We start from the raw sequence: 14,556 nt of genomic DNA on the forward strand, positions 1-14,556 counted from the left end.
AGGAACAGGTGTTCCTGCGGCAGACCAGTCAAGGCCACTGGACCCCCAAAGCCATGGACGCCTATCAGCCCCAGGGGAAAAGCTTGACCAGGCCAGTGGGTAAACCCACACCAGCCGGAGGTTCACCTGGGCTTAGGAGGCCACCACACACCCCATCTGAGAACCCAAACCTGACCGTGCCCCGTTCAGTGGAGGCAGCTGGCGCAGTGGTTTTCGAGTGCTGGGGGCCAGCTCAAGGCTCTCGGAGCCGGAGCCCATGGTGGCATCTGGCTCAGCACCTGCCTGGTTGCCTTGCAGACAAGTGATGGAGCCGCAGCAGCACCGTCAGGAGTCCCTGGAGAGAAGAGCCTCATCCACAGGTGAGAGCCACCCTCTAGCGTCCACACAGAGCTGGTGGTAGCCCCTCCGCCCCGACAGGGCCGGGCACAGCAGGCCTCCAAGGAGCTGCTGATAACACAACCTTAGAGCACAGCGGTTGTTTCAGATGGGTGGGGAACAAGAGACCAGAGCAGGATTAGGGGCCACTGAGCTTGGTCCAGCCTGTCCACTGGCTTTCTGGCCCTCCTGACACTCGTTCCTCAGTGGACATTCAGGAAGACCCTGATGTGTGTCAGGTGCTGGGCCGGGGACATCAGTGACAGGGCCAGGGACTCCAGTGACAGGGCAGAGAGCCCCTATCCAGCAAATGCTCAGGGAAGTACAGGGCTGGAGGAGGAGGCCCAGAGGCGGCTGGGTCCAAGGGGACTATCCTGAGGAGAGGCCACCAGGCTGTCCTCAGCCCTGACTGCAGCTTGGCACATCAAAAGAGGAGGCTGTCGTGTTGGCTACAGGCATAGGACGTGTGTCCTTTGCCTTGTTTCGTTTGCTCGAGTGTCCTCTGAAGTGAGCAGGTGAACACTGTCCTGGTTTTCTGGAAAGGAAGCCAAGCCCCTGGGCACCCTGTTCTTGGAGGCCAGCTGTGCCTCCCCCACTGCCCTGCTGTGTTCCTGGTGTGGGCCGGGCCCATCATGGAGGGCCTCCCATGGCTCCGGCCTTGCCAGCCCAGCGCTCGCCCCTCCAGCACCTGGCTGCTCTTTCTGCTCCTCCCCACAGCCTCTTCCCTCCTCTCCCTCACTCCCCCTCACCTAACTCTGCTCTCCTGCCCCATCTGGCTCCATCCCACAGTCCTCCGAGAACTCCCGCTGCACGGGCTCCTGGGCCCCGGGTGCCTGCTCTGAGCTGGGGAGGTCTGTCTGCTTCAAGACTGCTTCCCACGAGGCCTGGTCACTGGGCGAGGAGCCTGTGGCTCTTCGGCAGCACCCATCACAGTGCCTGTGCACGGTGGCGGCTCAGGCAGCCTCGGGGGGCGGGGGGCTGGCTGGATGCCCAGTGGAGCTTGGGCACTCAGCACTGCTCCCTCACCATGTCCCCATTCAGCCGTGGAACCCCGCTACCTGCCACAGTCCCCAAGGCCAAGGGTTGGTCCCAGTTACATCTGGGAGACCGACAGCACCTGAGAAGCACCTGGGAAGGTGCTAAGTGAGGAGAAGGGACAGAGGCAAAGCCCCAGCTCGCGCTGCCAGAGCCTCCTCTCCCGCGGGCAAAGCAGACAAGAGGAGGCCCAGGAGCGCTCCACATAGGTGTGACCCTGTGGGTCCCACCAGGCTCCCCATCCAAGGAGACCAGAACAGGGCGTCATTGTAACAGGCCCCAGTGCATCCCCAGGGCCTCCTGAAAGGGGCAAACCTTGATCTGTTCCTGTGCCTCTCAGGAGCAGGCTGCCCTCTGTCCTTCCTCCCAGGGACCTGAGGTGAGATCCAGGCCCAGCTCCAGCTGGGGCCCAGGGACCAACTGAGCCCCTGTTCCATTCCAGGGCCGGTCCTCCCACCGGGACATCCCTCATCTGCAGCCAGCGCCCCCCTCTCATGTAGTGGGCCTCCGCCCCCACCCCCACCCCCCGTCCCACCCCCACCTACGGGGGCCGCCCCCCCACCGCCACCCCCCCTTCCGGCTGGAGGCGCCCAGGGGGCCAGCCATGACGACAGCTCCGTGTCAGGACTGGCCGCCGCCCTGGCTGGGGCCAAGCTGAGAAGAGTGCAGCGGGTAAGATCCGGCCTGGGGAGCAGGTCGGGGTGGCACAGCTCCCGCCCACTGTTGCCTCCCCTATGGAGTCTGAAACAGTGCCCTCCTGTGCCCTCAGCCAGAAGATGCGTCTGGAGGCTCCAGTCCCAGCGGGACGGCAAAGTCCGATGCCAACCGGGCGAGCAGCGGGGGTGGTGGAGGAGGCCTCATGGAGGAGATGAACAAACTGCTGGCCAAGAGGTGGGTCTTCTGCCTCCCGACCCAGGGCTGCGGGAAGCTGCTGTCCTGGCTGGGCCCCACGTCCTTTGTCACCCAGGGCTGGCCAAGCAGACGCAACTATGGCTCACATTTCTGCCCATCCGAGGTGTGAGCCAGGAGTCCTCTGAACTCTAACTCCCTCTCATCAGTGCGACAAAGTGTTGAAGCATCCGCTGCGTCCAGCCGTGTCCTGAGCAGGAGGGCCTTTGAGGGAATTTCAGAGATGTCCCAGGGAGAAAAGAGGATAGTCCCTGCACTTGGGATGTCAATGGGGAAAGATGCAGTCCCAGGCTACGAGTGCTCTGGTGGCTGTGGGGGGGGGGAGTGCCCCCTCCTCTGGGACTCAAGGCCCAAACACACCCCGGCGTGGCTCCTGACCAGACGGGTGCCTGGACAAGTCGCCTCCTGCACACCCTGATCCCCACACAGTCTGCCTGGGGGCCGGCGGGTCCAGCAGGGAGGCAGCTCCTAGGTTCTGGGTCAATGTGAAAACCTCAGGCATCTTTTCCTCCCCTGTGTCTAGGAGAAAAGCAGCCTCCCAGACAGACAAGCCCACAGACAGAAAGGAAGACGAAAGCCAGACGGTAGGCCCGACCTCTCGCTTGGCCTGCTCCGCACAAGGGAACTACCCGGCAGGCCTTGGGCTCGGGGGTGTCCCGGCTGGGACATCCACATGATGGATGCCTCACTGGGTGACTCGCGGGAGTGGCGGGAGGGCCTCCCTGGTGCAGGTCCAGGCAGGTCTGCACCCCGGGCACTCCCAGCCAGCCAGGCAACGCTCCCTGGAGCTGCCACCCAGCAGGGGACAGAGGCTGGCAGAAAAGCCAGGCTGCCTGGGAGTGCAATGCAAGGATCCCAGAGCCCTGGAGGGCCCCGCGGCCCCTCGCCCTTCCCTGGCCCAGGGAGCTCAGGCACAGTAGCCCTCAGAGGGTGGGACCAGACTGCGCCTGTATGGGGAGGGCCTGGTGAAGCCCAGGGTGGTTTCTATTTTCAAATTATTCCTGATCCCAAAGACTACACCTCAGCCCACCAAGTCCAACAGGAGTGGCCGGGGAGCCATGGCAGAGGGACCTAGAAGCCCGGGCACCCGTTCTTGGCCACATCCTGGGCATGGTCTGGCCCCTCAGAGCCCAGAGCCCCCTCTTGCCCTTGTCCGGCCAGTTCCCTCTCTAGGTTAAGACAGACTCCTGCTGAGACCCCAAAGCTTAGGGGTGAAGTACACGGGGCAGGATGAAGAGGGACTAGAGGTGCCACGGTGGGGACCAGGGCACATGTCCCTTGCCTTCCCCTCCCAGTCACCAAACAAGCAGCTTGTGTCTAGTGGGCTCCAGCCTCCTGCCACCTGCTCCTCTAGCTGCAGAGGGTGCCTTGCTCGGGCCTGGGCACATGCAGTTCCCTCTGCCCACCAGCCTGCCCCTCTCGCCTGTCCTTGTCTACATAATCTTTCCTCTCTAGAATGTGACCTCCTAGACCCCAGGCTGGGAGGCTCCGTCTGGTCCCCCTGCCCCTACTTCTCCCCAGCCTTATGCGGTTCCGATGGCTATGCTGACGCACTTGCTCCAGCCAGGTCACAGGCTGGGGGCCAGGCTGGCTCCTCGCTCACCCGCTGTCCCCTGCTGCACACACAGTGGGGTCAGCCAACCTCCCCGCCACAAGTTTCTACAAGTGCAGAGGCCTGCGTGGCCAGGAGCCACGGGTGGGTTCAGGGTCACTACCAAGTGTCTCATTCCGGCCACAGCAGAGGGCCTTAGGTCTGCACAGGCTCTTCTTACCGTGGACGCTTCACAAAAAGAGAGTGGCTCTCACACCCAGGATCCAGAAGAGAACCCCAGTCTTGAAATCTTCAGCCCCATCTTCCCCCACCCCACCCTTACTGGGGATTGGACTAGGGCTGCCCTACCACTGGGTTACCCCATCCCCTGGCCCTTTTATTGTCATTTTGAGACAGAGTCTCACTGAGTTGCCCAGGTGGCCTATGATTCGAGATCCTCCTGACTCAGGCTCCTGAGTCCCTGGAGTGACAGGCGAATGCCACTTCACAGGTTTCCTCCTCTTTTATAATAGGCCTGGCCACTGCTATTTCTTGCTCCCCTGGGCCCTTCTCACACCAGAACTAGCCTCCAGGGTGCAGGATTGCAAAAGTCCCACACACAGGCATGCGCACGCTGACTCTCACAGCAGCTGGTATGTTCTTTTTTGTGCCTTTCAATATTTACCAAATTCTCTTCAGTGAACATGTACTAGTTTTATAGTTAATAGAGAACAAATGATTATTATTTAAAAGAAGAAAATAGCTCCCAAATCAGAGTCAAGTGACACAGGCTGGCATTCTGCCACTTGCCATCCTTGTGATTATGTTACTGCTCTGTGCACCCTGAGCAAAGCTGCCCCTTGGCTTGCTCTAGGCTGCATCGCTGACAGGAGGGTATGGGCAGCCTCTTACCCAGCCCAATTGAGGCACCAGATCCCTTTTATGCAGGGAAGACTTTTTTAAATTATAATATAAAGACATTGAAGGAAAAACATTCTAATTTCTTAATGACTCTTATTGTACCCATATTACATTTATTCTTGTTGGCTTCTTTGGGCCCTGGGTTCCAGACACGTGTTAATTGACATAATCCATTACTCAGCTCTTTTTTTAATATATAACTTTATTTTATTTATTTTTATGTGGTCCTGGGGTTGAACCCAGTGCCTCGCTCGTGCTAGGTGAGCGCTCGACCCTGAGCCCAGCCCAGCCCCACTCAGCTCTGGTGGTAGTTCTCTTCCTCAGGACCAGAGACTCCCAGAATTCATTTGCTCACCCCACAGGTATTTGGGGGTTCCTGCAGATGCCAGCCTGTTCCTGGTGTGGGGACAAGTGGTGTGTGAACACAGGCCTGGCCCCTCACGGGTCCCTGTTTGGACGGGGGTGGGGTACTTGGCTTTGCACCCAGAGTCCCTGGACTGGGAGGGGCCTGTGGGAGGCCCAGAGTCCCCACCCCAGCCTCACATAGACCAGATAAGGAGAAGCAGAGTGCAGACCGAGCGTGACAAGGGCAGTAACAGATGCAGACATGGGCTCTGGGTCCGGAGGACACTAGTGCAGTCTAGGGTGACAGGCATCCCTGGTCAACATCCTGCATAGCAACTGCATGTGTGTGGTTTAATAAAAGCAGAAGTCATGTTTACTTAATAAATGTCATTTTCTTGATAGTGAAAAATCTTTCCAAAACACGTGCCCCCGTCATGTTAGCTTCATTACTGCCAGATCGCTCACATCTGCTGAGCGTCTCTGCAGATTCCTGGCACAGACGTGGCCGACACACACTTGCCCACTTGGTAGACCTGCGGTGAGCTCTGTGTTGCAAGGGAGGGACCAAGAGACACTCTGCTCCTGTGGAACTCACTTGCAGCCTCCTGGGAGGGGCAGAGATAAGCACCAGAAGAGCCCAGAGGTGGCCCAGAGGCCCGTTAGAAGCCGGGTTTGTGCGTGGCTGTTGGGGGATGAGCTGGAGTTGGCCGGGTGGGGCTAGAATACAGTGCATCTGCAAGGAACGCAGGGAATGAAGCCTGGGGCTACAGGTGGCATGGGGAGGGCTGGCAGAGGCCACACGGATACCAGGCAGGCACCAGGCCCGGGCCTGACCCAGCAAGCCTCCTTCAGAGCCAGGGGGTCAGACCTCAGTTCAGCTCAGCCCGGCAGCAGTGGGGATGAACTGCAGGCTGCTGGGGGAGGGCAGAAAGCTCAGCGCAGATTCTTGCACATTGTGCTGTCTCAGTGAAAGGGAAGCAGGTGCTCCTGGGGTGGTCCACAGGCAGGAGCGTGGCTGTGGCAGGTCTGTGTCACCCTCGCAGCCAGTGCACCCGCGTGGCCCTCGGTAGGACACCTCGTCCACACAGGGGCCAAGTAGTGCCAACTTGACTGGCGTTACAGAGACCCCCAAACCATCTCACTCCTCCAGAAATGCAGCCCCAGCCCTGCCAGCTCCCTCACTGGCCATGGCAGAGAGGACGTAGTTAGGAGGGTGATGAGCTCAACAGAGGAGGGGCCTGGCCTACAAGGAAGGGCTGGGACCCTGAGCTGGTTCTGCTGGCCACAGGTTCCTCAGGAGGGCGAAGTGGTTGAAGTGGGTGATGGGCAGAAGCCTGTGAGCCCCTCCACAGGGCACTGGCGAGGAGAATGTAAGACCCCTGAGGTCAGGGCTGGACAGGGTTTAGGGACCAGAAGGAAGCTCTGGGCTCTCTCTCTCTCTGCAGAGCCTGACCTCTGCAGCTCTTCTTTCCCGACTGTCACGTGCCCTGCTGGGATCTGGGTTCTCGTTCTTCAGTGTCGTGCCTTCTTTTGCTGATCACACAATGGTCACGCGTTCACCGAGACATTTGGAAACAGGCTCTATCAGTGACCCTGGACAAAGGCGTCCTGCCCTAGCCCAGGCGGCCTCCCTGAGGAGACTGACGGAAGCAACTTTCTCTCCCGTTTTAGGAAGATCCCAGCACCTCCCCCTCCCCAGGGACCCGAGCCGCCAGCCAGCCCCCTAACTCCTCAGGTAAGAGGGTTCCACCTGACCTAGGAGCCTCCAGTCTTAGAGCAGGAGGGAGGGACTCTCGGGAGCAGAGCCCAGGCCTGTGGAAGCCCAGCTCGTGAGCTCCCACATTTCCCCGGGGGGCTGAGCAGAAGCACAAGGGGCACTAGAGCAGGCCCCTGAGAGGACCCTGCGTCCCACTCGAGGGAAGGCACTTGCCAGAAGCGCCCACCCCAGGATGGAGACAGCGCCTAGAGCTTGGGGTACACTCTGGGGCCAGCACTCGTATGAGTAATTTTTTTTTGTCATATAGTTTTGGGTTTTGTTTTTGTGGTGCTGGGGATGCTACCAGGGCCCCCCGTGCTAGACACACGCTGCACCACTGAGCCACACAGCCAGTCCAGGAGGAAGTTTAAACATTAGAGTCTGGGTCTCCTGGTAATGCCAACTCGATCTGCAGACACCGCCCAGCCATCTCACTTCCCCAGAAGCGCAGCCCCCACCCTGTCGGCTTCCTCCAGGCAGCTGTGGCAGAGGGGGTATAATTAGGACAGCCGGAGGGGTCAGCAGTGGGAAGAAGATGCAGGGGCGGCCGCTCAGGCATTTGGCAGACCTTGCTCTGCACCTGCTCCACACCAGCATGCGGGGACCACGCGGGTCAGGCTGCCCCAGCCCAGGCCAATGCAGCTCTTGCCGGCTCTTGGTGTGTCTCACAGGGTTGTGGTGCCCCCCACACCTTAGCACAGGTAGCTGGCTATGGTGGGATCGCCAGTCCTCCTTCTGGCTCTCCCTATGGTGTTGACTCACCAAGAGCCACAGAGTCTCGGCTGGTACACAAGCTATTGAGCGGTTAAGTGGTTTCCCCAGCTAGGAGTTGAGGCCGCTTATGGCTATGTGTTTTGCTTAAGGCCATAGCCCTTATGGTCCCAGCTCTTGTGCCTGCAAGCCTGAGAGGTGGCTTTGAGGAGACCTGGCCAAGACCCGAGGTTGGTCTGCAGGTCTCAGCTCAAGCAGAGCAGCCTCCTCACTACCCCTGGGATTTTGCCTTCTGGCCCTGCGCATCCTTTAAAGCCCCTGAATTCCCTCTAGGCCAACACATGTCTTTAGTACAATGAATTATAAACTCGTCCAGGTTGAGTATCCCGAATCCAAAATTCAAGTGCTCTGAAATCCAAAATTTTCTGATAAAGTATGCAAATATTCCAGAATCTGAAGCCCTTCTGGTCCTGATCATTTGGATCAGGGACACTCAGCCTCTAGTTCTTACTTAAAAGACAAAGCAGCCTCCAACCAGGCAGGAGAGCGCTGGGTGGGACGCAGGGGAGGCTGCCGCAGGAGTGAATGGGATTCCAGGCACCCGGCCACCCCACGGCCAGTGGGGCAGTCCTGCTTGCTCACCCTGTCTGGGAGTCCCTGGCTCCCTACCTGCGGGACCTGCTCCTTAAGAGATGGGGCCGTGGTGAGCGGAGATGAAACCAGGTCACACATCAAAGAACAGGAGCCTGAGTCCTGAAGCAGGGCAGACGGGGTGACAGGGGGTGACCTGGGCACCAGGTACAGCTCCACTTGAAGCAGATCTTCCTGCCAAGGGCTCTGCACCCTTCCTGCAGGGGGCCCTGCTAGAGTGTGTAGGGTCGGGGTGGCCCGGCTCCTCTCAGATGTGTGGCTCTTCATCTATGAAATGCATTGACAGAGGCTGGCCGGAAGCCCTGGGAGCGGAGCAACTCGGTGGAGAAGCCTGTGTCTTCATTACTGTCCAGGTGAGCTGCCCTGGGAAGGCCTGAGCCGCGACCTGGTGGGCAGAGGCGGGTGCTGGCGCCGATTCACGTGTCTGTCTCATTCCATTGCCGTAGAACCCTGTCTGTGGCCAAGAGCCCTGAAGCCAAGAGCCCCCTTCAGTCACAGCCTCACTCTAGGTACCGAACAACCCTCCTGTGTCCCAGGCTCTGGGGCTTCCTCTGTCCCCTTTTCCACAACTAACACCCCCAGCCCTGTCTCGTGTGGTGGCACTTAACAGCTTGCTCTGGGAAGGGTGGTGTGTCCCCTCAGACCTGGGGAAAGGTGGAGCTGGAGGGACTTCAGGGTCACACAGGCCAGCCCCTTCCTCTCCTGCCTAAGGAGAGGCCAGGCCAGGAGGAGAGAGGCTGCCAAGAGGCAGGAAGCGAGCTAGGTGTGAAGGGGAGGCAGCCGTGTGGACAGAGCCAGACAGAGCAGCTTGCCTGCCGAAACTGGCCCTGGGCTCAATAGTCCAGGACCGCCCCACACCCGCCCCTCCAGTGTGGCGCCCCTTCCCTGCCTGCAGCACAGGGAGCCAGCCTCTCGCGGCTAACTACACTTGCCAAACCCAACCCAGTGTGACCACAGGACAGAACACTGGGAACTGAGCTTGCCCCAAAAGTCAGAGACAGACAGCCCCAGTGTGCCTGCATTTGAAGGCCTCTAGAGCCCACCCCAAGAAACATCTCCACTGTCCACTGCTCACTGAAGGAAGAGCCTCCTGTCACAGGGCAGGTAGCAGTGGAGATCGGTCTTGCAGAATGAGCAAGGTAAGGAGCAGAGCCCCGGCCTAGCCCGGCAGACCTGGCCATCAGCAAAGCAGAGGGACAGACAGGAGACTCACAGTCAGCCAGGCTGTGTGCCCAGAGGAGCTCCGTATAAACAGGACAGCCGTGGGTCCTCCAAGGCACAGGCTGTGTCGTGGCCAGGGACAGGCTGTCGGGAGCGGGCTGGGCAGGCCTCTGGATAAGACATCGTGAGGACAGCTGCAACCGCCCCCCCGCAAGTTCAAAAGACCCTAACACAGGACCGCGTGGCTGGAGAACAGAGGGGGACGGGAGGGCTGGAGGAAGGCAGCTGAGAGGCTGGCTGGAACTAGTGCCTGGGAGGTCACTCTGGCTGCGAGGAAGGTGACCAGAGCAGGGGAGGCTGGAGCCTGCAGCCCCCCAGCACAGCTGGCATTGCCTCTGGTGGACTTGGGTCGGCAGCCATGTTCTGCGGGCAGTTGTCCCTCACTGGGCAGGAACGTGGAGTGGGGTCTCTTTCCAGCTTGGAGACAAACCTGTCCTCGATTTTCATAGATGGCTCCAAAAAGGGCAGGCTTAACCCTCCCTCAGGCGTGGGCAGAACCCTCCCTCAGGCTCGGGCTTGCTGCGGGTACACTTGCTTCTCCCGGAGGGGCTGTCAGGCTGAGGTGGGAGAGCTGAGGCCTGGAGAGATGAAGCAGCTGTCCCAGGTCCCAGCACCTCCTGCTGCAGTGGGACCTGCAACCCACAGAACGGGGCTGACGTGCCAGGGGCCTCTGGCCGGGTGCACTTGCCTGCTGGGACCACACTGGGCCTTTCTAAGTCCATCGAGGAGGGCACAGGGCACCTCCCTCTCCTCCCGCATTCTCCTTCCCTGCAGAGCACATGGTCCTCGGTTCACCAGCCCGTTGAAGTCTGAGGCTGACCCTCAGCAGCCGAGCTGGCTCCGCTCGAAGGATGTGCACATGTCAGCTGTCACGCCCACGAGCCTCTACCTGACTCGGGCCACATTCATTTCCTTGGAACAGGCTCCAACTGCCATTCTGTTCACAGGGGGAGGGAAATTGGTCCAGACCACATGTCTGCCCTGCGGCACCAAGATCCCTTTCCAAAAGACCCTGTCGTTAGATCGGTGGGGGGATGCCCGGGGAGAGGCATTCAAATTCAGATCAGTCACCCTTAGTCCAAACCTTTTCAAATAAGTACAGACCCTGGAAGCCAAAGCAGCAGTGCCACGTCCACGAGGTCTCTTGAAGGAGAGAGGCAGCATCAGTTACCAACACCAGGTGCTGGTGTGGGTGGGGGGCGGTGTCCCCAGGGCATGGCTACCTGGGACTTCACGTTGAACTCAGTGCCACACTGCTGGGTTTCCCCAAGCCTCGGCTTAGCCAGGAACACGGTCCCCACGCTGAGGAGCAGGACATTGGTGCTTCTTCCGCAGGGGGCAGTGGGTGGGTGGAAGACAACTTCCATCAGACCTTCTTGGAGGAGGAATGTGGTCACGGCGCCCACAGGCGCCCACAGGCGCCCTCGGCGGTGGACACTGGGCATTACTGACTTTTTTGAGCAGCCTAATAGTGACATGGGTGAACAGCACCAGGACTACCAAGGGAGCAGCCTGGCCCTTGCGGGGGACCTCTGGCACCCCCAGACTTCCCCAGTGCAGGGTGCCTGCGGGCTCTGCCGCCCACTGGTCTGCACCTGCCGTTCCTCTCCCAGGGTGAAGCCTGCTGGGAGCGCTAACGACGTGGCCCTGGATGCCTTAGATCTGGACCGGATGAAACAGGTGAGTGTCTCCTTTCCTCAGGGCTGAGCAGCCAGCGGGCACGCCCAGGGGGGCCACAAAGGCAGGGAGCAGCCAGAGGAGGAAAGGGGGTGCCCATGTTCATAGTTTGTCCCCAGCTCCTGCTGTCACCAGAACAAAGTGATCCTCCACCTTCTGGTCCCCCAGCCTGTCTCAGGGGGCCTCTCCCATGGGACAGCCCTGGGTTTCACCAGTGTGCACCTGAAGAGTGGTGGAGCATCTGCCCCCACACCCCATACTGTCCTTCCCCAGCTGGGGACGCACCAAGGGCTGCGAAGGGCAGGGTGAGGGCGAGACCCCCGGCCCTTCACCTGGAGGCTCTGCCCACAGGAGATCCTGGAGGAGGTGGTCCGAGAGCTCCACAAGGTGAAGGAGGAGATCATCGACGGTGAGTGGGCTGCGCGGGCAGCACTGTCACTGGGGCCCCATGGTGGAGTGTCCTGAGAAGGGGCAGGGTTGTGCAAGGAGCAGGGAAGGCAGTGCTCCTGCCAGCGGAGGTGGGGCCAGGGCCCCTTGTCCCCCCAGGCTCTGGTTGTGGGGACCCAGGCTCAGGAGAATTGAGTGGTTTGCCTAAGAACACCACCTCCCCAGGCTGCTGGAAGATGGGCCCTGGTCCCTGGGGGAAGCCCAGCGGATATGCCAGACTTCTCATTCTTTATTTCATTATCTGTCATTGACATTGCTCTCTGGCCTGCCACCTCCAGTCACTGGTTTTGGAGTTCTGAGGGCTGCTGCCTTCCTGGGAGGGGTTGCTGGGAGCCAGGAGCTGAGCGCCACCATAGCCTGCCTGGCCCCAGCAGCCTCTAGCCCCAGAGCAGGGCGGGTCCCGTGACATCCGCCCAGGCCTTTGAGGAGCTGTCTCAGATCTGCAGCCAGAGGAAAGGGGAAGCTTGGGCAGGGCTGGCTGGCCCAGGACAGAGCAGCAAAGTGCAGCCTGCGCCACCCCCCACCGGCTGTCCCCTCCAGGAAGGTGAAGTCTCAGGCTGGGTGGCTGGCTGTGGGCCCCAGGGCATCAGCAGTGACCTGGACGAGAGAGTCCTCTGAACTCAAAAGTGGCAAAGGCTGATGGCAGACTCCAGAGGGCAGAGGGTCCGTGGGGGGCCGCAGACCCAGGCCCCTCCTGCTGCCTGGTCCTGGATGTTGGCTCCTGGGCCCAGGAGGTCTGTCCGGGGAGAGGCCAGAGTTGACACGGAGGACACCAGAGGCCCTGGGAGGATGTGGGGAGGGCTTGTGGGGGCGCAGGAGAGGAAAACAAGCTGGGGGCAGCTGGAGGAGGCGTGCACAGAGTCAGGACCCAGCAGTCAGCAAGGTCTCCTGCTGCCACTGGGGAGCCCAGCACATAGCGCCCTCTTTGTCAGGGAGGGTCCCAGGTCCTCTGAGCAGACCCAGATGCCACCCATCCAGACCCTACGAAGACGCCTGAACCTCAGCACACAGGGCAGTCCCCCACCCCGCCCCGGAGAGCCCTGCCCCACTGTGGAGCTGAGGCATCAGAGAGGCCTGGCCATTCCAGACCCCAGCCAGCAACTTCTGTGCCAGAGCAGGTGGTGGCAGCAGGGACTGTGGCAGGAGTGGCCTGTGAGACCAGAGACCTGTGCCAAAGCTGCCAGTAGGCCGCGCCCTGTGTGGCCTCTGGCAACCCATGGGGGCTTCCAGCAGCCCGGGCAGGTCCACGGGGTGTGGCAGGCTCCCCACGGCTGCCCCTGAGCCTCCCTCTCTGTCCTGTCCCTCAGCCATCAGGCAGGAGCTGAGTGGGATCAGCACCACGTAAGGCGACCGCCACCCGGAGGACAGCAAGGAGCCCCCGCCCGGCCTCCAGCGCACATGGAGCGTGAGCCAGGATGCGCTCCACCTAAGTCTCAGCCTGTGATCAAATTCAAAACGAGGAAACAAAGTTCGACTCCTGGATTTTTTTAGATTCTATCTGACACAGAATACCAGGTCTATTCTCTTTTTTTGTATTTTATATTTGCTTATTTAAGTGTACATTTCTTTGGTTTATAGAGGACACCCCCAAATCAACTGCTTCATTAGATGGTTTCCAGGTTTCCTCCAGGTGACGCTGTGAGCCCCTGAGCTGGCAGCGAGGGGCCGGCTGGGCTCGGCATCCCGCACAGCACGGCCACCCAGCCAAGCTCCGCCCCAGCACCTCGGTGTTGTCTGTCCACGCACCACGTGTTATGTCCACACAGTAATAAACCACTTACTGTCCACACCATGGGCTTTGGCTTTCACTGTCTCCGGCTCCAGGTTGCCCTGGTTGGGGACGCCCCTTTTCAGGGAAGGGGCCAGGGCCAGGGCCAGGGCGCGCAGCAGTGAGAGCAGCAAGAAGGGCCTCCCTTGGGAGCTAGGCTCAGTCAGAACATCCCCGGGACCCACGGGGTGGGCCGGGACGTCTTGGGCTCCACCCCCAGATGTTCTGGGGCCTCTGGTCCTCCTGAAAGGAGCCACACGCCCCAGGCCCCCAGCTGACAGGCCCTCAGCCCAGCCACTGCCTGGACCACCACAGGGACGTGTGCTGTCTGCCCCGCAGGGTCCGGAGGATGTACCTGCTCAGGTGGGGAAGTGGGCGCCAGTAGGGAAAGCCACCCCCACCTGCCATACAGGCTCTCCTGCGCCTCACAGAGGACCCTGGCCTGGGGTGGCAGCGGGGACAACCCACGCCACCCGGGGTGCATCCCCAGCACTAGCTCTCCATTGCAGCCAGGGCAGGGTCTGAGCCTTGACTTGGGGGACCACCGTCCATGAGGCCAGGAGCCCAGGCAGTGATAGGCCTTGATGTCCTGGCCACCGTCCCTCAGGCCACCCCGTGTGACTCCCCGCTCCACCCCAGATCCCACCTCAGGCCCAGCTACTCTCGGGGCCCATCCTGGCTGACGACGAGAGGCCTGGTCCTTGAGGTACTGTCTCTCACTGGGGATTCCCGAACCCTCAGAGACAGGCGCGTGGTTGCTCTGCCAGCAGGAGTAAGAAGCCCGGCTCTGGGAGGCAGGGGCTCCCACCCTCTCCCTGCGCCCCCTTGACACTGCGTACTCAGGGCCGTCTCCAGAGGCACCCCCAGGGTCGGGACGGGCCAGGCTACTGATAGGCACTGCCTGGGGGACATGTGCTGGTGGAGGGGGCAGAGGTCAAAGGACTGCTGTGGGTGGGGTGGGGGCTGGACTCCCCCCAGGTCCCCTTGGCCCTTGGGCAGGCTTGTGTGCACAGGGAGGGGCTGCCTGCCCAGGCTCAAAGTCCTCCTGTCTCAGAAAGAGCCTTTGGCCCAGGCCTTGTCCCCGCAGTATCTCAGCAGTCAGACCACTCGGGGACACCTGTGCCAGGCACCAATGAGGCCACTCCCAGGCAGAGGGCAAGGACTACAGCAAGCCCTGCTTCCGCCTCCATCCCAGGTCAACAGCAGCCC

The 14,556-nt window shown here is 60.8% G+C and overlaps 1 protein-coding gene across 5 annotated transcripts in view; it reads left to right on the top strand.

Moving 5' to 3' along the window:
* Positions 1-13,368, top strand: part of Evl (Enah/Vasp-like) — a 112,516-nt gene extending 99,148 nt beyond the window's left edge. For 4 of the 5 annotated variants that reach the window (XM_048799320.1, XM_048799319.1, XM_048799318.1 and 1 more), the window contains exons 5-14: positions 298-359; positions 1,853-2,082; positions 2,180-2,301; positions 2,843-2,903; positions 6,788-6,851; positions 8,521-8,587; positions 8,681-8,743; positions 11,069-11,135; positions 11,484-11,541; positions 12,887-13,368. In XM_048799320.1, the coding sequence (XP_048655277.1) occupies positions 298-359; positions 1,853-2,082; positions 2,180-2,301; positions 2,843-2,903; positions 6,788-6,851; positions 8,521-8,587; positions 8,681-8,743; positions 11,069-11,135; positions 11,484-11,541; positions 12,887-12,924 (832 nt within the window). In that variant the 3' untranslated portion in view covers positions 12,925-13,368. The remainder of the gene's footprint in view (positions 1-297; positions 360-1,852; positions 2,083-2,179; positions 2,302-2,842; positions 2,904-6,787; positions 6,852-8,520; positions 8,588-8,680; positions 8,744-11,068; positions 11,136-11,483; positions 11,542-12,886) is intronic. The other variant, XM_048799322.1, reaches the window with a different exon arrangement.
* Positions 13,369-14,556: the final 1,188 nt, after the last annotated feature.

Source organism: Marmota marmota, unplaced genomic scaffold, assembly GCF_001458135.2.
Source record: "Marmota marmota marmota unplaced genomic scaffold, marMar, whole genome shotgun sequence".
Taxonomy (NCBI): Eukaryota; Metazoa; Chordata; class Mammalia; order Rodentia; family Sciuridae; genus Marmota; species Marmota marmota.